Raw genomic sequence first — 24,225 nt, forward strand, 5'->3', positions numbered from 1 at the left:
ACAATTCAGAGACAAATATGGTCGTTTTTTACTCCACATTTAGGTTGCATTAGTCACTAGACACATTTTTCCAAATTAACAAATTAGGATGTGACATATCTGCATTTAAATTCCACTTTTGTCAATCTGGCACTGATCCTTTTTAACTTCGTTAATTTAAAAAGTGAAAAGACTTCCTTGTAAATTAGTGTTTATGTTACACGGTGCAACATCTTGTCGGAAAAAGAGTCTTCCACCTCTGATCACAATCACATACTCGCTTTGCCAATAATTGATACAAGCCAAATGTTGATATTGTGTAAACACATGACAATCGCAATAAATACCAGTGCAATGACTTTGAGCAAAATGACTGTCCAGCCACGTCTGTGCCAGCTGTTTCACGAGAGGCCTTCAGACGCTCAAACCAGCAAAGGCTGCTTTGGTTGCAGCCTTTTGGCAACAACTGTTCCCCGGAAAGAACTTTTGGTCAGAACCACACGCTGGACCAGATCTTTGTCAACATGCCCCACTGGCCAGTACTGGCACCTCTGCCCCTCGGCAACTACTACATTGACCTGGTGACCCAACGGCTTCCTGCCAGAGACTAAGTGAAACACAGGTGATCACCACAGTTGTTGCTTTACATCAAGTCAACGGGTCGCCTTGGAGCTTCTGTTCAGATGAATCACTTTCATATAATGTCATTAATAACTTCAAGTTATTGTACTTCAGTCAAATTGATTCTTCGAGGGCTTTTGGGCCTTGAAGGGATTGTTGGGATCTTCTGAAGAGGGGGGGGGGGGGGGGGGGGGGAGTGGGATGGCAGATCGGCACGGCCCCCCGGTTTGAGGAATCATACATGGGTACAGACCCTAAAGGCCGGCGCTGTATTTTATACCATTTTAAGTGAATGCTAAGATCATGTTCACTGTTTCTCCTTAACAATCGGGAACTAAAATATTTATATCCGTCTGTGCGCTCTTAAAAGCCACCAGACTCCTCTGACAAGTCACTTGACTCCGCGGAGCAGACGATGCCAGCTCTCCTTCTCCGCTTGGTTTACTTGTGTTACTTCGGTAAAACCACCCTTCGGAAATGGCTCTCTGACATGGAGATACAATCAAAGAAAGTAATTTTTCCACCACCTACTGTAGACCTACAGATAAGTACCTCATATGACCCCACTTCAAAATATCCACGTGGGTCCATAACATTGGTTGACACAGGTCACATTTGCTTCTCAGACGATGATAAAATGTAACCCCCCCAGTGGCACAAAGAGAGAGCTGTAACCTCCGGCTGTGCGGTTTCAACTCATGGGTGGACTTAAAACAAGAGAGGAAGATAGGGAGGACGGGGCGGAACCACTCGGCTGGGTGAACTGTGTCAACGGCAAACGCTGCACGCCGACAGGAGCACCTCCACAGAAGAGTACATTTTCCTCAGGAATGGCCACCGCTGTCTCTCGGCCCTTAATACAACCAGCCTTTAAATGAATCTTGAGCAAGTTTGTTTGAATGGGACACCTGCAGATAGCATGTTAGAGTGTGTGTGCGCGTGTGAGGCATGTTTCATATTTGGTAAAGAAAACATCAGGCTTACTTTATTCATGAAAAAGTTGTCAATTGCACCCTTAAGGGGCAACTACTGAACAATGCAGAAGTAGTGTTGATAACAAAGGACAAGCATTATTAGACTACACACAAACACTTGTTGCACGTCTACTTAAAATATTTAACAGACAAGATGTTTTCTTAAAATTAGAAGCCTTGTTTTAAAAAAAGGGGAAAAAAACACCATTTATTATTCTTTATGGAAAACATCTTTAATAGATTTTTTTGTCATGTCTTTTTAAGTGAGTACACATAGATAAAAACGTTCTATCCTTGCTGCAGTCAGGGCCAGATATTGTTAGGAGCCAATAGAGTGCCTGCACAAAAAGCACTCCCTCACAAAGCAGTGTGTGTTCCATTAGCAGACGGGTCTGATCTGTCGTTGGGCCTCGTGTTGCAGTGGGGGGAATTAATCCCAAAATCAATGCCAGTGTCGGGGACCACAAATGCTCATACGACACAGTGTAGATAGTCACACAAACGTAAATGGATAACAAAAAGGTGTGTCTGGGCATTTTATTTAATATTTCAGCCTCAAGAAGCATTCTTTCTCTACTTGTAGAACTCATGCTCCTGCTCGTCCTTTTTGATGACAGTCTTGTAAGCTTTTTCGAAGTCTTTGGCCAGGACGATATACCTGTTCTCACGCACTGCCAACATGCCAGCCTGAGACAGCAGGGGCGGAAATAAACAAAAATCAAATATATATTTATCTATTCTAACAAAGTAAAAGATTTCATTTTAATTTTGCACTCATCTGATGAATAAAGCTCCATCTCACCTCTTGGCAGATAGAGTTGATATCGGCTCCAGAGATCTTGTCTGGTCTGGCAACATCTGTGCATCAGTTAAGGCCAAACGCTCCATCAATGCCAAAATAAGCTGTATTTACAAAAACAATATGGGAATGATGATGGCACATACACAATGATACAAACCACCCCACTAAACGCTGTTGAACCAAAGGATACAGTCCTCCAGGTCGACCTCCTCGGACAGATTCATTTTACTGGTGATTGTGGTGAAAACGAGACGTTTCTGCCTGCGGTCGGGCAGGGGGAACTCGATCTTTCTGTCCAGACGACCAGGACGTAGCAGAGCCGGGTCCAGCGTGTCTGCTCTGTTGGTGGCCATGATCACCTACAGATACAACACAGCATCAAACACTGCCTTCAGCGCTTGGTTAAGCTAAGAATTAATGGAGTGAGTGCAAAGCTCAAATACCATCTAACGCTTTCCATGACAGCTGGACTAAGCTCACCTTTACGTTGACGTTTTGGTCAAAGCCGTCCATTTGATTTAGCAGCTCAAGTAAGATTCTCTGCACCTCCCTATCGGCTGCAGAAAGAAACAAGTGGATTTTGTTTGTTTGTTTGCATTATCTGAATCTTGACCCCAGTAATGAAAAACAAGCGTGCCATTTATCCCTCATAAAAACACCCAGCGAACAAAAGGTAGCTTTGTATCCATGAAGTCTGCGTGTGAGTCACACGTGTCCGTACCTCCAGTCTGTGCATCGAAACGCTTCGTGGCGATGGCGTCGATCTCATCGATGAAGATGATGGCGGGGGCATTTTCCTTCGCCAGCCGGAAGACGTCACGCACCATCCGAGGGCCTTCACCCAGATACTTCTGAACAAACTCGGAGCCAACCACACGGATGAACGCCGCTGGGGACAGAGTTCATTTTTGATTCATTGTGGATTGTCCTCATCAGTATTCCATAACAAGGACAGTGTCTCTGTCGTTATACATGCTTTTGGTTTACTTTGACAGAAAACATGATGGGTGTTTCAGAGGTTTACAGCTTCGGGGTGGCGGGTGCAAATGGATCGACTACTTACCCGTAGTGTGGTGAGCAACAGCCTTGGCCAACATGGTCTTACCACAACCAGGAGGTCCGTACATAAGGACACCCCTGGGTGGGTCAATGCCAATCTGAGAAAACAAATAGGAAATGTTAATATGGATTTCACTTACTCAAAGAAGGTTAACTGTAAAAACCAACGTGATCTCCAAAACCTGTTCGTAAAAATGTATACGAAAATCTTGAACATACAAATTCGTAACAATACATACGAACTGGCGGTGGTTAACCACGCCCCTTGAGTGAACAACATGGCGGACCATGTTGGATTCTTGAGTGAACGTCGGGGGGGTTTTGAGGGGGTTAGGGTTAGTAGTCTATTCTTACAATTTAACATTGATTTCTCGTTAAAAATGCAATCATAACACATTTATTTTACATCGTTAGACTTCACGAAATGTGTTTACGGGGTGCAGGTCCCCATTCACTTTGAATAGGGTGACGTCATCAGTTGCAATCCATATTTATTTAGTAGGTATCACTACGAATTTGTATGTTCAAGACATTTTTCCGAACAGGTTTTGGAGATCAGGCTGGTAAAAACGTGTGACTATCTGACCTGTTTGTAAAGCTCAAAGTGTGTCAATGGCAGCTCGACAGCTTCTCGAACTTCCTGCTTCTGGATGTCCATACCACCGATGTCGGCATACATCACATCTGGCTTTTGGTCTGGAAGCACGGCAAGAAGGAAAGTTATGTTTGCGATTCAAACAGTTGACTTCATACAAGATACACAACCTCTTCCATACGAAAAGGTGCATTGTCTACCATTTAGTGTTGCGTTTAGATTGTAGTAGACCTTAAATGCTGACGCTTATTTGTGTTACATGTGGCTACAGAGTACGAATCGCACCTTTAGCAGCTTCAAGAATATTACATCGATCTATTTTTAAGAATTTAGCAATTTTGACGGCTGATAGTAAAATCTTCTGTAACACGGGAGGATAATCTCCATCAGACTACAGTAGTCTTTGTTGAAGAGCAATTAAACTGAACCAGAAAACCTCTGGGAGAAAGTTACCCGACGTCAGCATCATGATGCTGCTGTCGGCTTCAGGGGGGAGCACATCCACCAGAGCGTTGCTGTGCTTGTGCAAAGCCACTGAGGCGTTGGGCTTCAGCAGCTCTCTGTCGATGGTGCTCAGGATGCGGACATAGTAGTTGGACCCTGAGAACAGAAAAGGGAAGAATAAGAAAAAGGAAAAGAACCGACACAAAACTCATTACATGTACTTCACACTGAATGATTCATTCAAAAAAATTCAAATACATGCCATCTATGCATCATTTGCCATTTCATTCATTTTCAATAATCCGCCTTTTCTGTCAAACAGTTTTTGTGTTCTTTAACAGATAATATTTTGTTATTAATGCATCTAGATTCTAGTAAGAATTTGACTGTTCCATCAGTACGGAAAGTACCCCCTTAGAATTTAACATACTGGTTATGATGCATTGATTTCCTGTCAGTATTTTAACAGTCAATGTTTAAACCAATAATAGCAGAATATATATATATATATATATATATATATATATATATATATATTATTTTAAATGTTACCTGTAGTGGAGCCAACAATAGCTGTGTTCTGGTCAACGGCTTCCAGGAACTGGCCAATGACGAGCGGGATGCTCTGTATCCTCTTCACCTCCTCCTGGGCATGGAGGAACTCTTTCTTTAAGTTCTTCTGTTCATCTTTGATGTACTCCTCCTGCACCTCCAGGAACTCCAGCTCCTGTTGCAGCTTCTACGAACGCACAACAATAAGGAAAGAAGGAAGGAAGGGTAAGAGCCTGCTGGAGAAAAAGGCGCAATACACCGGTTGGCTGGAGATTGTCGACCAAAATCAGTAGCTTGTAAAGAAGGAATAGCCAAAGAATCATTAAAAACAAGAAAAAAGATTTGGAAACAAACTTTGGGGTAAAATAACAGTAAAGAGAGAAATACAAGATTACTTTAAAACACTGTGTGCACGACAATAGCCTAGATCTAAAGAGAATGTTACACGGTCTGACATGTAATCTGTCATTGATCATTACTTAGGATGGTAAACTAGCATTGGCCTGTCCAAGTCCATATTTACAGCATGTGAAAAATTCTGTGAAAGTCATACCAAATGAAACACATCGCATTTTCTTCTGGTAGGCAGCAGAATTAGTCACTAAACACAAATGTACCTTGTATCTGCTGTAAAGATCCTCAATATCTTCTGGTTCTGGTGCCAGGAAAGAAAGACCTGTCTGGGGTCTGGAGGTCAGAATTGCAGGCATCTCGTCCTGTTAGGGGTAAAAGCATCAGTAGAAACTATTACATTTACCATAACACAACAAACGAAGATAGTTTACTCTACTTCACGCAACGACAAGATGTTTTAAATGGTAAAGACTAGAATCAGCTCAGGAACATAAGACTGCATTTGAGAATCAAACCGTATAGAATCTGTAAGCTGTGTTATTACTTTACACCTATCAAAGACAAACACTAGCTTAGCTAACGTCCGTTAGCTCATCACCCGCTAGCTTACTTTAAGTGTTCGTAAACGCAAAACCAGATGATTTAAAGCCTTTTGCGACACCGCGGCAAATAATAACACAACCTCACATATATTTGCGTTATGTATAGCTTTATAAAAACCCATCGTCGTCGCAACAAATCAATTCTCTCAAGCTCAACAATAGCAGGGCTAACGCTAGCAGCTAACTTGCATGACATTGCAACTAACGTTAAAAAGAAGAGAGAATGAATTGGCAGGTTTACGTTGCGGCGCTAACAAACGGTCAAATACTGAGACAAACACCCAACAACAGTGCTACTAAAACACTTAAATTCACGAAGGCCTACCAGAAAAACTCGATAACTTAAGGAGGAAAACCGGGAAACAATCTCACTAAATCATACCGGGCTCTTTTCCACAGCTACGATATCCTCCATGTTGAAATATCTCCCGTCTGACGTTATGACGTCATACGCTGGCAGAGGGGCTTTATGGGTAATGGAGTTCATGTCTGGGTTTGAGGGTATTATTTTTATGCTTACACAATGATAAGCGACAACATTACAAATACTGTGCTCAACGATTTTTGAAAATGTACATATCGTCGAAATTGGTCTTATAAAATACATAAAAACAATAGAAACATACACTTTGTAATTACTTTGGATCTAAATCACTTTGAAAAGTGTGAGATACATTCCTGCACAAAACAGCCTGCTCATTTTAAATTTTACACTTTTTTCATCCGTTATGTGGTTTTACCATGTTTGGATAACTCCCATCCCCTTAGATTTACAGATCATATTACTACTGGTTTACTGACTGAGAAGCATTCTCCCACTTTAAATAAAATCTAAAAATTATACAATAAATTCCAAGTATCAATTGTATATAATTCTTCTGATTTCCACAAAATGACGCATCCTGACTACAAAAGGTCTTACAGAAGTCCAGAAATTCGATGCCTGTGCAAGTGTGCACACAGTAAGCTGTGATCTGTTTTTGCAGAGGTGGTCTTCACAACTTTTACAGTGTGGCTTACCCACAGTTTCCGTTCAAGGCTGAGCTTATTTTTCCTGTTTGTTATAAAAATTGAAGATTATTATAAATGAATCCTTGAGCGTGAATCATGATTAATTCTGTTTCAAAGATGAAGAACTGACCATCATGTTCCATACATTTACAAAAGCAGGAACAAGAAGCGCTTGAAGTTTCATGAAGTTGAGCCAACTTCCTCAGCTGATGAAGATAATGATAATGAGATGTAGTAGTAATCTCTACGACTAGCAAGCAACAAGACCCTGAGTGGAGATATCTTTTTCCAATGTGTATTTCACGATACAAAATTAATGTAACAAAAAAATGTCCCTATTTTCTTCAAACCGCTTCCTGTTACTGTGCTTTCATTTTCAAACACAAACCCTAAACCCAACTTAATCCCTAATTCATTTAAATGCTTTGGACAAGTTAGGAAATTCCATGTTTGTACTGAGTGACATTTTAAAGGCGTCAGAAGATCAGAACATCTTCCTACCTCTGAGGGAGTGGCGTGTCACACGCCTTCATATGCTTCATCTGTCTGCACTCAGAGGAGCTAAAGTCGTACCTTCACATCGGCATGTTTAAGAGATCACGTTGTCCGAGATGCATCACATATTGACGAGATGGAGATGGACACAGCAGATCTTTTTTTGCTTTATGATCACAGGTACAGTTCTTTTATTGACAGATATTTAATATTTCTTAATGACAAATGTGTGTTTTATTTCTCAAATCCGATCTCCAGTAGAGACGGTTGCTGTTTTTTCCGGTATGTGATCTGGTATAATTTTTGCATTTCCAACCTTTCTTTTGTGGTTTCCTTGCTGTGGTATTGACACAGATGTACAATATGTTCACTCTCAACCGCCATTCAAAAAAAATGAATAATTTACGTCATATTTGTTGGTTAAGATCGTAAATGTAGAGGAGAAGACTGAAGAAGATTAGAGGAAGTTGTGCGTACGCTAAATTCAGATGCCTGAATATACAGTCCATATCCTTAATGTCTTTCTATCAAAGGTTTTGTCTTCCTTTAAAAGATTTCAAAACGTTTTGTTAAAATATTCCAAGGTCGTGCAGCAACTCTGTGCCAACATAAATATAGAAGTATAAAACAAGTTGCCATGTGACCTCTTTCATTCACAGGTTTGGGGTTAATATCTTGCAATTGACCAAAAATGACCGCAAAATTCAACTGAAATCTGAAACCAACATTCACAGTAGACACAAATGTCCAACCAGCTTGAACAAAAGCAAAAGCTGATATTAGAATTCTCTTACTAGTCAGTCAAGGGAGAAAGGTTGGAGCTTAATCGCTGAACATGTGAATCTTTCTCTTTCTCTTTTTTATTTTCATTCGTCCACTATTTGTAAATAAATCATTGCCTCACATATCTACGGCGGAAGTTAAAAATCCATGTACATTTATTTCCACTGTACATCATTTTGGGTCATTGTTTGTCCAAATTAGGTCATGTCAGGATCTCTGATCCCCCTGAGTTGGTTGATGAGAAGGATCGCCACACGTTGATCAATTAAAGTCAAAAAGTTAACATTTATTTAGAAGAGAAAAAGATTACATGAGCAATTCTCCGCAGATATCTGGCTCTAACTATTGCTTGCAAGCAGGAGGTCCAACACACCAGCACGTATTCCAGCGTTCTGTGTAATGGCGTCCCCGAGCAGTAAAAACGCTGCGTTTTTACACACTTGAAGACAGTTCTTAGCGCCAGTTTCGAGAAGCCACAAATCAAGTTGAGATAAGAACTCAGGTGAAGCTGAGGGTAACACACAATGCTCCTCTGATTGAATGTCCGTGAGAGCAAGATGAGCCCCTTCCCCAAACACAGCTGCAAACCCTAAATCTTTCTATCTCTCTCCATCTCAGGATCAACCACTGCAACCTGGCTTTTAGCACAAGACAATTGTTTACAGAATGTTTTTACCGCTACATGCATCTCACAGGTGCAATGCTCAGTTAATCTGAAATATAGAACGTAGGTGACCCTAAATGACCAGAAATCCAAATAGTTCTCTATACAGACGGCTGAGGAAAACATCTGTTTGTAGGCCCACCAGGAAGACAGCATTGCACAACAAGACAAAGGGGTTTTGGATTATTGTAGATTATAATCCCTATGGCAAACCGAAGTTAGCGATATTTAGCCACGTTCAGTTGTCCATAAATTAACACAATTTTTATGCATGAAGAGGATATGCAATCGGCAGAAGTAAAAAGCTAACAGGATATAAACAAACAACGCCGCAGACGCATGACTCCAAGTCACCAACAAGAAGATGAAGGCAGACTTGTGACGGGAAACCTGTTTTCTAGGAACTCGCTGCCTGGTCACGGTGGTCCAGCCTCCTGTGATCACTGCTGCTCTGGGTGACAACGTCCCGATGCCGTGTTTTCTCCATCTCTCCCCCGATGAGACAATGGTGGGCCGGCCGGTTCTGTACTGGGAGCGGAACCATTCCAGACTGTGGACCCCCTCTAAGAAATACAAAGGGCGAGTCGACTTGGTGGACAAAAGTCGGAATACTTCTAACAAGTCCGTGGTCTTGAAGGATGTCCGGTGGGAAGACAGCGGGACGTACCTGTGCAAACTCTCCATCACCACACAGAGCCGCAGGAGCTTCAGGATGAGGGGAAACGCAACTTTGCTCAACGTTTATGGTGAATACAAACGTTTTGGGTTGTTTAGACAGCATTGACGATACGCATGATGTTTGTAGTGTCGATGATACACATGGGCCCATATGAATATATTATTTAAATGATCATTTACGTTCCTTTGCTTTAGCTCTAACAAAAGATCCATTTCTGGCCTTTATTTTAATGCAATATGAGTGAAGAAGACGAGATATAGAAGCCTGAGTGCAGTGATTAAGAGAATGAACTGATATTTCTAACTTAAATTAAAATGATAAAAAATGGTTAAATTCCGCTGATAGTTACAGTTGATATGATATTTTTAGCCATACACTAAAAGGAAAGGATGAGGATAAACTAGTCCGTATTAGAATCCAGATTCCTTGTACATGTGAACACGAGCACACCAGATGGCGGCTCTAAATTAAGAATTTAATGAAATCAGACAGAACCGTCAATGCAGAAGCGTGTGTGTGTGTGTGTGTGTGCGCGCGAGTGTGTGTTTCACACCTGAGTATCTCCCTGCCTCTCTTCCAGACAACATGATATTTAACTCCACCGCTCACAATGTCTCTCTGCTCCGCTGCGAGGTGAACGTGACCGACGACCCCAGATTAGTTTTGTCCATTTCTCAAAACGGAGACCGACTCCGATCCAACGCCTCTGCTCGGGGATACGCGGAAAGGGCCCCTCCCTTCGTCACCCTCAGCGAGACCGTCCCCCTGAGCATCCATGGAGAATATGTGTGTGAGCTGCGCCTGAACCGGGATCTCATAACCAAAAGTATCTTCCACCAGCCTCCACCTGGTAAGGATCTTTGAACCGAAGATGATAAAATAAGACAAAAGACGCCATGAGTAGTCTCTTTACTTAGAAGTGTCCTCTTCTAACTAGAAGCTTGGAGCGTTAAAACAACAGAGTGTTTTATTTCAAGGCTTCTTTGAACAGGAATTTCAATAACACCCGTTTGCCATTTTTCTTATTAATGGCTGGAGTTGATGGCGACGGTTCATCGGGTGAGTCTGCTCAAAGGAAAAATGTGTCACACACATCACAAAAAGACATTTGTAGACCTCGCGGAATCTAGCGATGCAAAGAGAAGGCGACATTCTGTAATCTCAGGCGCTTTATATGGGTGCTTTTGTGTCTCGTCAGGGCGAGGTGCGTTTCCAGAGCCCTGGTTCCTGTACGTGTCTCTCCTCCTGGTGCCCATCGTCATCCTGCTGAGCCTCGTAGCTGCCCTGCTGGTGTGCAGATGTTTGCCAACATCTGGCTGAAATGGAAAGACTCCGCCTGAGGCATCTTCATAGACGGGGAGAATCGGGTCTGGTTAAAAAAGGGGAGCACTTAGAATGTAAATACTGTTTACTGAATGTATAACTTATCCTGCTCCGTCAAGTATTGACATGGCGGCATCTTAATTCAGGGGCACAACCTGCCAAAGTGCAGTTGTCTCGAACCTGTACAGTTGGGTAATATCGTGCGAAAAATGCATTAAAGGAAGCAATATAATGATTTATTTTAAAGTGGGTGTTTCCGGATTAAAGAAAGCCACAAAACACTGTTCACGTATTTAGGGAAAATAACACGCATTTTCCTAATTACACGTCCACCATGTACACTGTCTATACTGCAGGCAGAGTATCAACGGGCACATTGCATTTATTCTGGACAGACCTGGTCGCACAGACAGACACACAGAACGGATGCATTTGTCAGAGCAAGGACAAGGATGCAATCAGCACAATAATCCTCACTGCTGGCATGGTGACGTGGGCACACACACACACACACACACACACACACACACACACACACGCACTGACTGGACTGATTCCCCTCACTGAGTCAGAGAGCGAGTCAGTGCACCTGTAGTTATGTCACACGTGCACGTGCTCTTTTATGTGTGTGATAATGACTAAGACAGAAAGCAGTGAAAAGAGGGTTGAAAACCTGTTGTTTGTCAGTTGAAGTGTCAGATGGAAAAAACAGGGTGAGTAAATAAGAAACCCTATAATGTCAATAATATATATTTATATATAGGGAGAGAGAGAGAGAGAGAGAGAGAGAGAGAGAGAGAGAGTAGATGGATAGATGGACAATAACTATTGTATTACAAAGACGTTTACTAATCAGGGACTAAAATGACAAAATATAAAGCCCTGGTTTCATTAACAGCATTTTAATAAAAGTGACTGTTTATTCAATTAAAAAGTTTACAACGTCGAATATTCTAGTATGAAATACAATTATGAAAAGCTGTAATGAAATCAACAAAAGACCTGGACAATGAAATCTTGATGGAGGGAGGATTTATTGCAGGTGTTTCTTTCCGCTGCCCTGCTTCTCATCTCATAAACAATGTTGTTGTTTATATTTTAAATCGTTGATATTGTTAATGTAAAAATCTTTTCCACATGGACCTTTGGTACAACCTTGAATAACATATTCAACTCTAACCTTCCTTTTTTTGATTCAATGTGTTTAACGTGAAACTCTTCACATCAGATGATTCTCAAGTCCACCTGTTTTTCTCTTTGCCAACACGTGGTGGTTTCTGGAAGCAATGAACGCGTCACATGAAACCCTGTTGCCATAACAACGGCTCTACGCTTCCCCGTCATCCTCCTCCTCCTCTTCTTTCTCCATCCTTCTCCAGCGACGCATCACACCCTCGCTCCTCCTCCCCCCCATATGCACCCCCTTCAGCCTCCCTGCAGCCTTCAACCCGACCAAAGACTGACACACGGCGTCATCTCTCGAGATTACTGTTTTTCCTTTTTGTCGTTCTCCAGGAGGAACACGCGCGTCTCGGAACCGACCTTCCAGACGCGCGACTCTTAAGGAGCAACAAGAAGTACGAGTTGTTTATGCCTTTTTTGGTCCGTCCGCTGATCCTTAAATGCGCGATGGTCCCCGGCGTGAGTTTCCTCCATCGTTTGACAGCCCGACGCGGGATGGAAGCCGTCATCCTCTGAGCCGTCAATCAGGACCAGACGGCCCCTGAATACGGATCAAGACGTGACGGGGGAAAACGCACACAACGCAAAAAAAAAGCGCTTTGCTGCGTTTATGCGTTTTGAATTATTTTTTTTAGGACCGACAGGATTTTCTTTTTACCAACTTCACAGTTTCAAATTTCTAGTTTCTTGCGTCAACACGCTATTGCGCAACAGCGCGTCAGAACGGCGCACTCCAGACTGGAGTCATGCACCGGTGACCCGCATGGGCAGCAGGGCTGCTACATGAGCAAACCCGGCAGGAGTAAACTGACTTTGCATGATGAGAGATATGTAGTTGTACCTCTGCAATGTGGACTGTAGAAAGAGAGCAATAACTCTTAATACAACTGCTGAAAATAGGGGGATAGTTGCAGCTTCTTCCAAAGTCAGAGCGAGGTGGAGACGAGCGGGAAGATGCTTCCATTCATCCCACACAGGCTGTGGATCCACTAAGCAACGTCCCTTCTTTCTGTCCTTATGCATAGTCGCACATAAGGGGAAAAGTGCAGCTGAATGTTCACACATGCATTATTCATTTACGCGGTAATAGACCTTTTAACTGCAGCACGCGTCCCTCACATGCTGCGTCTTCCGTCTTCAGCACAGATTTCTGACCAGACGTCTTCTGCTGGCCTACGTGGATAATCGCCAACACTGCCGTCCATCGGCCGATGGTTTGTCAGTGTCCTGGCGTTATCTGGTGCACATTGTGGAGCTCAACAGGCTAATGGGTAAATAGTCGAACAAAGGCCCCTTTGGTGCGGACAAAAAGGCAGAAATCTGAGACGGAGTGATCCGTCCCTCTGGGAACTCTCGCACACTCAGAGGCTGGACGGAGTGATTCGGATCCTGAGGGCGGCAGGGGAAAACGCTTTCCACTGTGCTGGAGACCAGATAAGCAAGAAGAAGAATCCCCCACGCCTCGAACCAGCTCCTTGAGAAGAAGAGGAAGACCCCCGAGTGGCCCACACCCAAAGCACCATGAGTCTCCTCTCCTCTCACCTCCCACACCTGTAATGCTAGTGGGGACATCTTTGGCATCGTAGAGGATTTGACCACCAAGCTGGAATAGCTGCTGTCTAGATCCGAGTTGTGTCTCCCTTTCTGAAGTGTGCTTGTGTTTGTGTGTGTGTGTGTGTGTGTGTGTGTGTGTGCGTTTGCCGGGTGTGTTTTTTGACAACGCCGGGAGCCGCCGGCAGTCTCTGTTCTTCTGTCAGGATGTCTGCAGTCCTGGAGCTGCTGCTATCTCTGGCCCTCCTGGCGCTACAAGGTGAGTGGTTTACGGCTGCGTTTCCACGGCGACGGCGTGAGCCGACCTTCAATCCCCCTCCCCCCCTCCCCCCTTCCCCACCTGTGCCTCCATCCCATTCACTGGCAGTTTGTTCCTCTGGTACAGGTGTTTCCTGTTGTCTGATGTTGGCTCCGTCTGTATGTCGTTGTTTTTTGGGCGGGGGCTGGATTGCCCACAGGCCCAGCTGTTTGAGTTTTTTATGGTAAAGTAATAAGGTGAGGCCTTGTGGTGCACACACACGATCACAGTCGTTATTGTTCTCGAACAATAGTCACTATCGATGTTTTAGTTCCTAAATAATAGTTCCAAGATTCCTAAATGCATCCGAACAACAGCTCAAATCCATTCACGTAAGAGTGATGCAAAATAGATGAAAAGCAGCATCTTCTCTCATTGGAGAAGCTGAAATCAGAGAACATTAGGTGCGTCAACAATTATCAGAATAGTTTCTCTCTTTGGCTCGACTAATCAATTAATCGACTAATAGTTTAAAAGAAGAATAAATGTAAAATGATAAGATTAAATTGACTGCTGAAACAAACTCTTTTTCTTTAAATGCTTTGATTTTGTACAAACCGGGTTCATCCTTAATATGTATATATCTATTTCACATCTTTAATTCCACACATTGCCTGCCAAGCGCTTTTTTTAATTTGGCATGTTGTCGCCACAGATGATCTGATTTTAAGCGCTGTGATTTAAAGTTGAGCACAAAAAGGAAGCAATGCATTAAAAGAGAGATTTACGGAGCACTCATCAGCGCAGCCAGCTGCTCTTTGTCTCACACTCTGTGACGACAACGCTCCAAACCACAACACAGCTTCTGGGAAAAATATTAGCAATAAAAGGGATGTAGTTATTTCTTTGGCAGTTTATCCGGGAGAGCAGGTCGACACGGAGAGGTTACATAAAGCTGGAGTGACACAAACAGACAGTCTGGTTGAGGAGGCGGCGGGTTAGTTAAGGACTGATGGTGATGCACATCTGGGAGGATGAGAATGTAAGACCATGCGTGAAATTGGATGGAATCTCCTCAAGCACAGAAGAACGGAACACACAGTAAACAATGGAATTCAAGAAGCTTCTGGAAGAATTCGCACAGACGTCTCTATTGTGACACGCGCCATCTGATTTGGTATTTTGGCGACGGCTGTGAAATGTAAAGCACACCTAGTTGTGGTTTACTTCTTTTGTGATGCTCAAGGTGCCCCCAGAAAATGCAACCATTAAGCAGCAGAAACTGAGAAAGTTTCCTCTCCTCCCATTAGAGCATCCGGTGTGTAACTGATGCTCGCTGCAGAGAGACATTTAGTCTGCAAAGGGTTTCGTGCACGAAACGTATGGTAAGAGCAGACCCCAGTAAACAGGATGTTAGAACAGCACTCCCTCCCCCTGGCACCCCCCTCCCCCCGGCAACCTCCTGCCCCCGAAGAGTCGTATGGATTGACGCCCATTCCATCGCCCCACTCCAACACCACCGCACAGCTCCATAACCACATTACGGAGAAGGTGAATCCTGGTCTTAAGTGGCCGGCTGGAAGGTAAACTGATCACGGCTACTAGACGGATAAACGAACCCTCTTAGGTTCATTCTAGTTCAGCTTCAGGAGTTTTCTGGAGAAGAGATTTGATGCTGTTGCTTAAGAGGAGACACTACGAACATAATGTTTCACATACTGGTACAATTTTTTATTTTTGTGCTTTTTCGCTTCACTTATCATTCAGTTGGAGTGGAATATATATTTCTAAAAGTGGTTTATTTTACAGAGGAGTCACATCGTATGTATTATTCAATGTCCAATGTATTATTTATTGTGACATTTTATTCCTAAAAGCATTTTGAACGTAATTTGTTTTTTAAAACGTGCAAAAAATAAACTGGGGAGGTTCCATCCAATTTTTTTATCTATTTCAGGCTTTATTTATTTTAATGAAAGATCCGTTCGAACACTCAAATCGACAACGAGAGATACGCTGCTAACTACTGTCCCACACACGCACACATAGATTTATTGTTTTTGATTACTATAATAGTACATTAGCACATTTATGTTTAGCATTAAACCCACTTACTTTACTTTGCTGCTGTGATCCGTGTGTGTTTCACCAGTCTGGTGGAGACATAAATCTCATAAAAAGGTTGCGTTGTTGTTTATTTTAGACTGGGTGCATGTAAAGACTGGAGACGGACACGCTGTCCAAAACTGACGCTGCTGGAGAGCGTATAGTTGGGGGGAGATGGGAATCAAAACCACCACTTTCAGGTGAACAAAGTGCAGGGTATTAACAGGCTGAATAGACAAGAATCTTCCCCAGGGAGTTGGAGGAGACCAAAATAAGAGCTGAGAAAGCGTGAATATCATCGCTCCAGCTAAATGCTAATGTAGCTGTGTAAACAGCTTAGAAATGCTAACAAGTTAGCCAAATGAACCTTCAACGCAATAATATTTCAATGCTATGCACAATTTTTACGGCAAGATTCGTGAATTTTCAACTTTGAACATTTTGTTTCTAGAGCTCATAATATTAATGTCTGCAGAGCAGTTTTTTCACAGTTTCTCCGCTACACCCTTTGTGCTTACAGCTGTTCGGGGCCTCGGGTGTAACTTATAACATGAACTTGGGCCTCGCTGCGTTCATCATTGGCGTCAACGAGTTGAATGGAGGACAGTGTCGACGATTCGCTGAGAAGAGAACGAACTGTGTCCCATTCTTCATCCCAGATTGGGATCTATTTTAGGGAACAGCGTGTCCTCGGACATGCAGCGCTCAAAGCCTTTGCGCCTGCGCGTCAGAGAACACAGCTTGTACAGGAAGGAGTGAGATCAGCAGGAAGCTAGAAATGAAATATTCCAATATGAAATCCATAAGACATGAGGGCGGATAGGGTTTTTCTCTAAACATATTTTAGGTTATATTTGTCTTTAATATTAAGAAATTTAAAAGTATTTTATATTTGATGTATTTATATTACGCAGTAGTAAGAGAACTCCCCAAAAAAAATAGAAAAGGTTCCCGTTGAACCGATGGGGCAGCGGCTGCAGAGAGAGAAATGCATGCTGGGACCCCTCGAGCTGGTTCTCCACTGACAAACCCAGTGGTCCGTCACTTGAGCCAGCAGAGACACTGTGACAGCTCTGCGGAGCAATATGAAAGACTTCAGTTGGCCTCCTTGTACCGGCGGAGAGTCTCTCGCCCGGTCGGAGTCGAGGGAAAGGTCACGGCCGCTTGGCATCGCCCGGGTTACGTGTCTGCGTGTGTTTTAATCCGGCCATGGAAACAGATGTTGTCCTCGCTCATCTCTTTTCCTGTCGCTTATCCGATCTCGCTTGCTCCCTCTGTCTCTCTCTCTATTTTGTAGCCAGTTCAGCAAATAGCCCCTGATGCTTTTTGTATTTCTATAGCTCACAACAACATGGCACACTGGCTAACTTCAGTGGGCGGACGTTCCTTTCTGCAGCTAAAGCGTTAACTTACTTTTTATGTTTTGTATTTTTTGTTGCTCTGTAGGCCTCAGCAACTAACATGACCCGAGGCATTAGGCTTCCAGCCCCCCTGTCAGGGGGGAAAAAAACCCTCCTAATCTGCCATTTCGGGAATAACCGTTGCATAATCCCAAACCTCGGTCCACAGATTACGCAATAGATTTTCATCTGTGATGCTGCGAGTGTCCTGCTGTTGTGGCTGAGGGCGGTTCGGAGGCTCTGTGTCGTCCGCACTTTGGATGAGCAGTTCCTTTTGTGTCTGCTTGCATCTGTGTCTCGCTGTCCCCCCCCTCGCCGCGTCCTTTCTCCGTCTCAGTCAGCGGCGTCCGTGCTCACCTCGTGCAATCTGGCCTCCCCCCGGGGTCACCGCCTCACATATCCATCCGTCCCTCTTTGTCCTCATTCTTTCTGTTCCACGAATGAAGGACTCTCCCCTGTCTTCAGACGTCCTCTTTCATTTATGTCTGTTAATGTGTCTCTTCTGTCTGTGTTCCAGGTCTCGCCCCCTTTTGTCAGATCAGTCACTGTGACATATCAGTCCCCCCCGTCCCCCTGTGCTCCTCTGCATGCGATATGTTGCTACTGTGTCTGTCCCACGACTTTTTGCCTTTCTGTCTCTTCCTTCCTGTCTTTTCTACACAGCGGACGCCGATGTGCTTGTTAATGTCAAACTCAAGCCTGTTGATTTGGTGGTGTCCGCTGTTGCAAATGTGCATTGCTTGTTTTAGAAATGCTTTCCAGTGAGATTTCACGGGGTCATAAAGGGATGAATGACTTTCGTTGACCTCTATTGGCGACCGAGGATTAGCAGCAGCGCAGACAGCTGGTGCATTTTAACGGCAGCCTCTAATTGACGCGGACAATCGAGCCTCATTCAAGCCAATTCGATCAGAGATTAAACTGAAAGACATGAATCTGTAAATGCTGTTTGATACGCGTCTGTCGGTCATAATCCAGACTCCCTCAGCGCCTCCCAGAACCCCCCAAACTCCACAACCCTGTTCTGCAGGTCCAGACATGCAGGATTTTCCTCCCTTGAGGTGCTGCTTTAAAAGCAAATTCTGGCTGATTACAACTTTGATGTTTTTTTTGCATTTTTGACATCTTTGTTGATTATAATATTGCACTCATCAAAGTAAGCGCAGAAATCTGGGAAAGCTCCCGGGCATATAGACTGTGATTCTCCACCAACACACATACAACACATACACACTGCTGCAGTTGCCCAGGGCAACGTCGAAAGCTTCTTAAGTAACTCAACCAAAAACACAATTAGACAATATGACAATATCCAGAATTAGACGTTTTTTCTGAATGTAGCATTTTCTGATCATTTTTCTGATGATTTTCTGATGTGGGATGTGCTCATATTTTTCAGCTTTTAGGTGAATTGAGAGGTTAAACCTTAGTGAGGTCCAATAGGGCCTCTGGATTCAGGCTCGTGTGCGGTCCAGCTCTGTTTGGTTTGAAACGCACTGCTCAATCCCTTGTTTAGACACAATTTGAGTTATCTATTAAAAGGCCCTGCGGTTCATAATGTTCTTAACTTTCTCTCCAATTCCTTCCCCTTTTTCTCTCCCCTCCCCCTTCTCTCTCTGCAGTGCATCAGTCGGCTTTAGGCTTCTTCCCTCCTGCTTCCCCATCTCCCCCTGTGCTTTTTACCCATGAAGCTTGTGCTAACTTTCTCCTCATTTCCTCCTCTCTGTGTGCTGCTGCAGTGTGTATCATTCTTTTTAAAGTTTAATCTCGGTGCAGCGATATTTAGATCCGAGGGAGTAAAAGATACAATTTTTTGTACGGTTGCACACATCAGGCCACGGATGATGTGCGGCCTCTGTCAATCCCACCCAAAACTTTGAATGACTTGAGTTCATCTGATCAGCGTTATGTTTCCTCTCCCTCATCTCCCTTCCCTCCATGTCGCAATTCGAAACGAACGCACCCCAGAGATCAAAGTTGACAATAATGCGAGCGCATTGGCTGAGAGCCATGCTGAGGCCTCAGTGGAAACTGCAAGGTGCAGTGTGAGAGAGAAACATTTGGAGTTACAGGTGTGTAACTCCCGGGCCGATGCGAAGTGTGTGTCATGATGATGATGAAGGCATATATAGACTCACGCTTCTATATATGAATTTAGCTTATTTATTGAGTGGTAGAATGCAAAGAGCTAGTACCACATACTGCAAACTCTTTATCTCCCCTCAGTTTCACTGATTAAAAAACACCCAAAATGTAAATCAGAATAATTAATAAATTATATAATAAAATAAATGAATAAATATATAACTGATGATATGAGGGGAAATAAAAAAAAATGCAAGAAAAAAAAAAAAACATACACAAAAAAAACTCTCGCATGCAATGAGCATTGGGAGCCAGCACGCCAAAAATACAAAAGTCCCGGGAGCTAAAATTGTTTTGTAAAGTGCATCAGCCTCTTCCCGCCCAGGGCTCTGACCTCTGAACCCTGTGACCTGGGAAGAGCAACGAAGTGACGCGGCAGCTTTCTGACCGCCTGTTCTTGCTCCCCTCGCTCTGCAGCGTCTCCGTGCCGCGGGGCCTGCGTGGAAGTGGACTCCAACACGGAGGCCGTGGCCAACGAAGCCTTCACGCTGGGCTGCATCTCCTGCAAGATGAGGGGCGAGGTGCCCGCCACCGCCTACGTCGAGTGGTTCTTTAAGGCCTCGGACGCAGACAACTTCACCAATGTGAGTGGTAACCACGGCTTAGGCGAGCAGCGAGGCGCGTGGGGACATGCATCCCCCCTCCCCTTCCTGCAGAAAGTTAGATGAGAAGATTGAAGTCACTCATATGAAATCTAAAAAATGTACTCTAGTTCTCTCTCTCGTACTCGATAGTATCGTGTATTCTTCAAAACAAGATGCTGATTTAGTGCATTTTGACTCGTTTGGCTCCCGTCTAGAAGCACCTCAGAAGCTTGTTAATGAACATCTTAAGGTCCAATACACCCACTTGTCTACGTAATGAAATAAGTTATTATAGCCTTTCCTCCCTAACAAGTTATTGTGTGTCCGTATGAAGACGATGACCAAATTAGCACCAAGCCATCACAACAGGGTTATTTCTCTTATTTTCTGGGAGACATTTAGCATGAGAGAGAGAGCAGAGTCTTGCATTTTTAATGGCTGAGTGCTTTTGCTGAAATAAGCAGCTCTCCCGAGGCGACGCTAAGAGGCCGCGATGCTACGTCCCCGTAGCAGGAAGAACACCCATTAGCCTTCTGCTGCCTTCTACAACCTGTAAATGTGAGGATGCCAACGCGGCTCGGTCGATGTGGAGGCCGGCGGTCTGTTTGCTCGAGGGCAACAAGAAGAGTGAAATGCAAACTTTGCGTCACGGATATACATTGATCGACACGGAACAACACATTTGTTTTACAGCTGCTGTCTGTGTGTTCTAGGTTTATTTGTTCACACTGGGTACATGAATGGGGCCAATAGCCAGAGAGCATTAGTCAGATCCCAGATCCCAGAAAGTCACACAGGATGTGTGAACATTAGATTGATTTGTTTCTGTTTGAGTAAAGCTGGTTGAAGATTTACAACCTCACGAGAAACCGATTTTGAGAGATGGACCAACATTGTTGGCTTTGTTTTTTTTTTTTCCATGAGATGTTTGCTGAGGTCTTGCTGACGTATTGCACGTATTGCTACACGTCGCCAGCCCAATCGGCGCCAATGCAAAGCAGAACTTGTAGAACAAATAGACTACGACTCACAGAAGCACCAGTACGCCTCCCAACACTCTTATGCCTGAAACCCCGGTCGTCATTGTGCAGAATGCTCAGCATCTATTTTCTACCCGGACTCCTTTTCCAAAGAAATCCCACACTGCGATTCTCTTCCAGCTGTACAGCTACGTGAAAGGAAAACCCGCCATCAGCGACCCGCGTTTCTTCGATCGCCTGAAGTGGAACGGCAGCAATCACACCGAAGACCTCCAGGACGGCTCCATCGTCATCCTCAACGTGACCTTCAACGACACCGGGACGTACAAGTGCATCTTCAAGCGCACCCTCAAGTACTCCAACTTTGAGTTTCAAACCTCGTCCAATAAGACCGTCGTGGTGAAAGTGGTGCCCAAATGTAAGATTCCCGACCCGCTGAGGCGCTAGCTCGTTAGCACCGCGCAACATTGAGCGGACAAATACTTCTGAACAAAACGTTTTATTTAACTTACATAAGTCACACGGACGGAACAGGAGTCATTAAATAAATATATCTTTGCTTCATAACAAGTGTGCGAGTACAAAAAGAGCAGCCATTGTTTTTATGCAAATGTTGCATTTGGGTCCTTGTGCTTCCGCCACGTGGTCACAGCACACAAGTAGATATCTAGACTTAAACTCAAAAAGTAATAATAGGTGTTTAGAGCTCATTTTTCTGGAAAGAATATTAATTGTATATGCCGGTTATATTTATAGTTGGTGCTTTTATTGCGAAGTTCAAAGCCCGGAGGTGTTTTTTTACAGGCCGACACTACAGGACACAAGGGTTTGACTTGTTTATAAAAAAAAAAGGTGTACAATCTTTGTTGTGGTGAATAAGTCCATATAAATAGGCAGACAGGTAGGACATGTCTCACCTCATCTCCCTCCCCCGTCTCCCTCTCTCTAGTCACCAGGGGGCTGGCCTCCATCTTGTCCGAGGTGATGATGTACGTCTCCATCGTCGGGCTGCAGGTGTGGCTCGTGATCGAGATGGTTTACTGCTACAGGAAGATATCGGCGGCGGGGGAGGAGGCCCTGAGAGAGAGCGCGTGAGTACCCCCATGAAACACTGCCCCCCCCCCCCCTCCCCCTCTGATACTTGATTCTCTGGTCTCGTTTCCTCTCCTGCAGGGCGGAGTACTTAGCCGTAGCGCCGGAAAGCAAGGACCCCGTTGCAGGAGTACAAGTGGCAGAATAGAACCGGTGGGTCCGAGTACAGCGGTTTCTTGTGCAGAGTGTTTACAGCTCCACTAGTGCCGTGTTGAAAGGGAACAAAATGAAATAAAAAGTATATATATCACCAGAATGTAGTGTTGATGTGTAAAGATTGCAGCTCAAATTTAAATAGTTGAGTTAATGCGGATTGAATGTCTTTAAAACAATGACACCATTAACCTTTGGGGAGGGAGCAACCTCTTAGGAACCTCCACCTTCAGACTTTTACATCATTGGCATTTACATATTTCTCGTTCCCGCTTCAGGTCGAGGAAGAATTGAAGATGGATGGCTCCGGTATTGTAAGGTTCCCACTCTTCTCCAGATGTGGGGAAATAAAAAGAAGCCGGACCAAAGCGAGGAGGAAACTCCTCTTTTCTTTGAGTTACTTTCTACTAAAATGTGGAGAAGCCTGAACTGTGTGCTGGAGGGGGGTGGAGGTCCAACCGTACATTAGTGTATACGCACAGATAATCTCATATCAATATTACGGGCCTACATTTACACACACGGCGTGCATGGAGAACAGCTATTCATTACGGCCCGCATCACGCGCCGGTTATTCTTGTTCTCATACTGTTGAAGAGCTGTAGGCTTAAAATTGGACAGCAAATGTTCTTTCTTTGATGATCTAACACTATTAGAAAGAAGCATTTAAATGTACATTTAGCAGAATGCCTAAAAAAAATAAATTAAAAAAAGCAGTTTACTTATAAATAAAAACATAGAATAGATTAGCATCATTTCAGCCGTAGCTGCAGAACACTCTGTACTAAGGGGAATTTTTAACTTCCACATTTTGTTGAAGCGTACATTAGAATGTGAGGAACAACTATTGAGTCTACTTAATGTTTAGCTCGTCTCTGGAGGCTCTCGTGCAAAAGGAACATGCAGTCCTTTGCAAATTCGTGGTTGAACCTATTAGGAAAAAATGACGTAGCCAGTCATGTTTTCTTTTTTCAGGGTTAAGTATTGGACTGGGGAAGAAACGGATAACTTCCTGTGTCAGTGAGATTCATTGCAGGCCGATACCAAATGTGGAGCAAACCAAAAAAAGAAAATGGTCTTTTACAGATTTTAGACCCAAAAGTGTCACATTCAACGGAATTTGTCTCCAGCTTAATTCCACACCGATCTCAGTGTTTGTCTCTGTAGAAACGTAGGGGCTGATTGTCCTGATCTCTGTGGGTGAAGCCTTGTTGTAAAGGAACAGCTGTTGCTTCTCTTTGGGGTGAACGCTAGAGGGCAGCAGAGCGGACAAACACTCCCTATTTCTTCTGCATCAGCCGAGAAGTCATCAGAATGGAGCTTTTCATCCACACACAAGAAAAATGAAATAAGCCTTATGGTTAAATAAAAAAAAGTCATGTCTCAGTTGAATTTGTTTTGGAATAAAATGGTAAATCGGGTGGTGTCCGAACTTCAGTTCTTTCCATGGACGTTGATACTCACACGTCTCTCCCCGAAGAAAATTAAGTACAGACATCAAAAGGAAACATTGCTCTGCAGAAATTCATAAATCTAGAGAATGAACGATTAAAAACTGGGGTTATAAAACCTTCAATTTAATATCGTTGCCTTTTACTCCATCTGACAGTGAAAAATTAGCTGACTTTTTTACATTTGTATTTGTTCAACCGGCTGTAATTCTGATGAGAAACATAAGCTCAAAAAACTGATTTAATTAACTATTTTACTTTCGATTAGATGATAAATAAATCTCACCATTTCAGTTCCAGAATCTCATATATCACATTGATATAAAACTATAATTCAAAAATGATTAAAATAATGTTTGATAAATTATTTGAACACAAATTTGGCTCCATGTTATTGTTTTCTAAT

The 24,225-nt window shown here is 43.5% G+C and overlaps 3 protein-coding genes across 7 annotated transcripts; 2 read left to right on the top strand and 1 right to left on the bottom strand.

The window, feature by feature from the left end:
* Positions 1-1,781: 1,781 nt before the first annotated feature.
* Positions 1,782-7,249, bottom strand: psmc4 (proteasome 26S subunit, ATPase 4). Of its 3 annotated transcripts, none has more exons than XM_078094752.1 (12): positions 7,003-7,249; positions 6,365-6,471; positions 5,644-5,742; positions 5,027-5,213; positions 4,484-4,630; positions 4,022-4,131; positions 3,440-3,533; positions 3,098-3,265; positions 2,857-2,933; positions 2,567-2,735; positions 2,377-2,432; positions 1,782-2,261 (listed from the first exon to the last, which is right to left on the bottom strand). In XM_078094752.1, the coding sequence occupies exons 2-12, from the start codon at positions 6,467-6,469 to the stop codon at positions 2,148-2,150; spliced, it is 1,326 nt and encodes a 441-aa protein (XP_077950878.1). In that variant the 5' UTR covers positions 6,470-6,471; positions 7,003-7,249; the 3' UTR covers positions 1,782-2,147. The 3 variants fall into 3 exon arrangements, with proteins under 3 accessions (XP_077950878.1, XP_040020697.1, XP_040020696.2); XM_040164763.2 differs by having other exon boundaries at positions 6,308-6,471; positions 7,003-7,239; XM_040164762.2 differs by lacking the exon at positions 7,003-7,249 and having other exon boundaries at positions 6,365-6,550.
* A 279-nt stretch (positions 7,250-7,528) lies between these two features.
* Positions 7,529-11,210, top strand: LOC144382907 (uncharacterized). 3 transcript variants are annotated; one of them, XM_078094769.1, is made up of 4 exons: positions 7,529-7,668; positions 8,890-9,681; positions 10,195-10,464; positions 10,813-11,210. In XM_078094769.1, exons 2-4 carry the CDS (start codon positions 9,405-9,407, stop codon positions 10,932-10,934), a joined length of 669 nt encoding a protein of 222 aa, XP_077950895.1. In that variant the 5' UTR covers positions 7,529-7,668; positions 8,890-9,404; the 3' UTR covers positions 10,935-11,210. The 3 variants fall into 3 exon arrangements, 2 of the variants coding, with proteins under 2 accessions (XP_077950895.1, XP_077950894.1); XM_078094768.1 differs by having other exon boundaries at positions 7,532-7,668; positions 9,337-9,681; XR_013453647.1 differs by having other exon boundaries at positions 7,542-7,668; positions 9,337-9,681; positions 10,195-10,673.
* A 1,058-nt stretch (positions 11,211-12,268) lies between these two features.
* scn1ba (sodium channel, voltage-gated, type I, beta a) lies at positions 12,269-23,789 on the top strand. The gene is made up of 6 exons (XM_040164766.2): positions 12,269-13,929; positions 19,977-20,143; positions 21,304-21,541; positions 22,073-22,214; positions 22,297-22,368; positions 22,647-23,789. Exons 1-5 carry the CDS (start codon positions 13,878-13,880, stop codon positions 22,361-22,363), a joined length of 666 nt encoding a protein of 221 aa, XP_040020700.1. The 5' UTR covers positions 12,269-13,877; the 3' UTR covers positions 22,364-22,368; positions 22,647-23,789.
* The last annotated feature ends 436 nt before the right edge of the window (positions 23,790-24,225 follow it).

This window comes from Gasterosteus aculeatus, chromosome 20 (genome assembly GCF_964276395.1).
Source record: "Gasterosteus aculeatus chromosome 20, fGasAcu3.hap1.1, whole genome shotgun sequence".
Taxonomy (NCBI): domain Eukaryota; kingdom Metazoa; phylum Chordata; class Actinopteri; order Perciformes; family Gasterosteidae; genus Gasterosteus; species Gasterosteus aculeatus.

Coding starts and splice junctions, on each gene's coding strand:
- psmc4 (XM_078094752.1), bottom strand. CDS start 6,469: ATGAACTCCATTACCCATAAAGCCCCTCTGCCAGCGTATGACGTCATA. Junction 2,736..2,856: donor ACCAAAACGTCAACGTAAAG/GTGAGCTTAGTC, acceptor TTGTATCTGTAG/GTGATCATGGCCACCAACAG. Junction 2,433..2,566: donor GGAGGTCGACCTGGAGGACT/GTATCCTTTGGT, acceptor ACTGATGCACAG/ATGTTGCCAGACCAGACAAG.
- LOC144382907 (XM_078094768.1), top strand. CDS start 7,605: ATGCATCACATATTGACGAGATGGAGATGGACACAGCAGATCTTTTTT. Junction 7,669..9,336: donor TTTTTGCTTTATGATCACAG/GTACAGTTCTTT, acceptor CCTGTTTTCTAG/GAACTCGCTGCCTGGTCACG. Junction 9,682..10,194: donor AACTTTGCTCAACGTTTATG/GTGAATACAAAC, acceptor CCTCTCTTCCAG/ACAACATGATATTTAACTCC.
- scn1ba (XM_040164766.2), top strand. CDS start 13,878: ATGTCTGCAGTCCTGGAGCTGCTGCTATCTCTGGCCCTCCTGGCGCTA. Junction 21,542..22,072: donor GGTGAAAGTGGTGCCCAAAT/GTAAGATTCCCG, acceptor CCCTCTCTCTAG/TCACCAGGGGGCTGGCCTCC. Junction 22,215..22,296: donor GAGGCCCTGAGAGAGAGCGC/GTGAGTACCCCC, acceptor CCTCTCCTGCAG/GGCGGAGTACTTAGCCGTAG.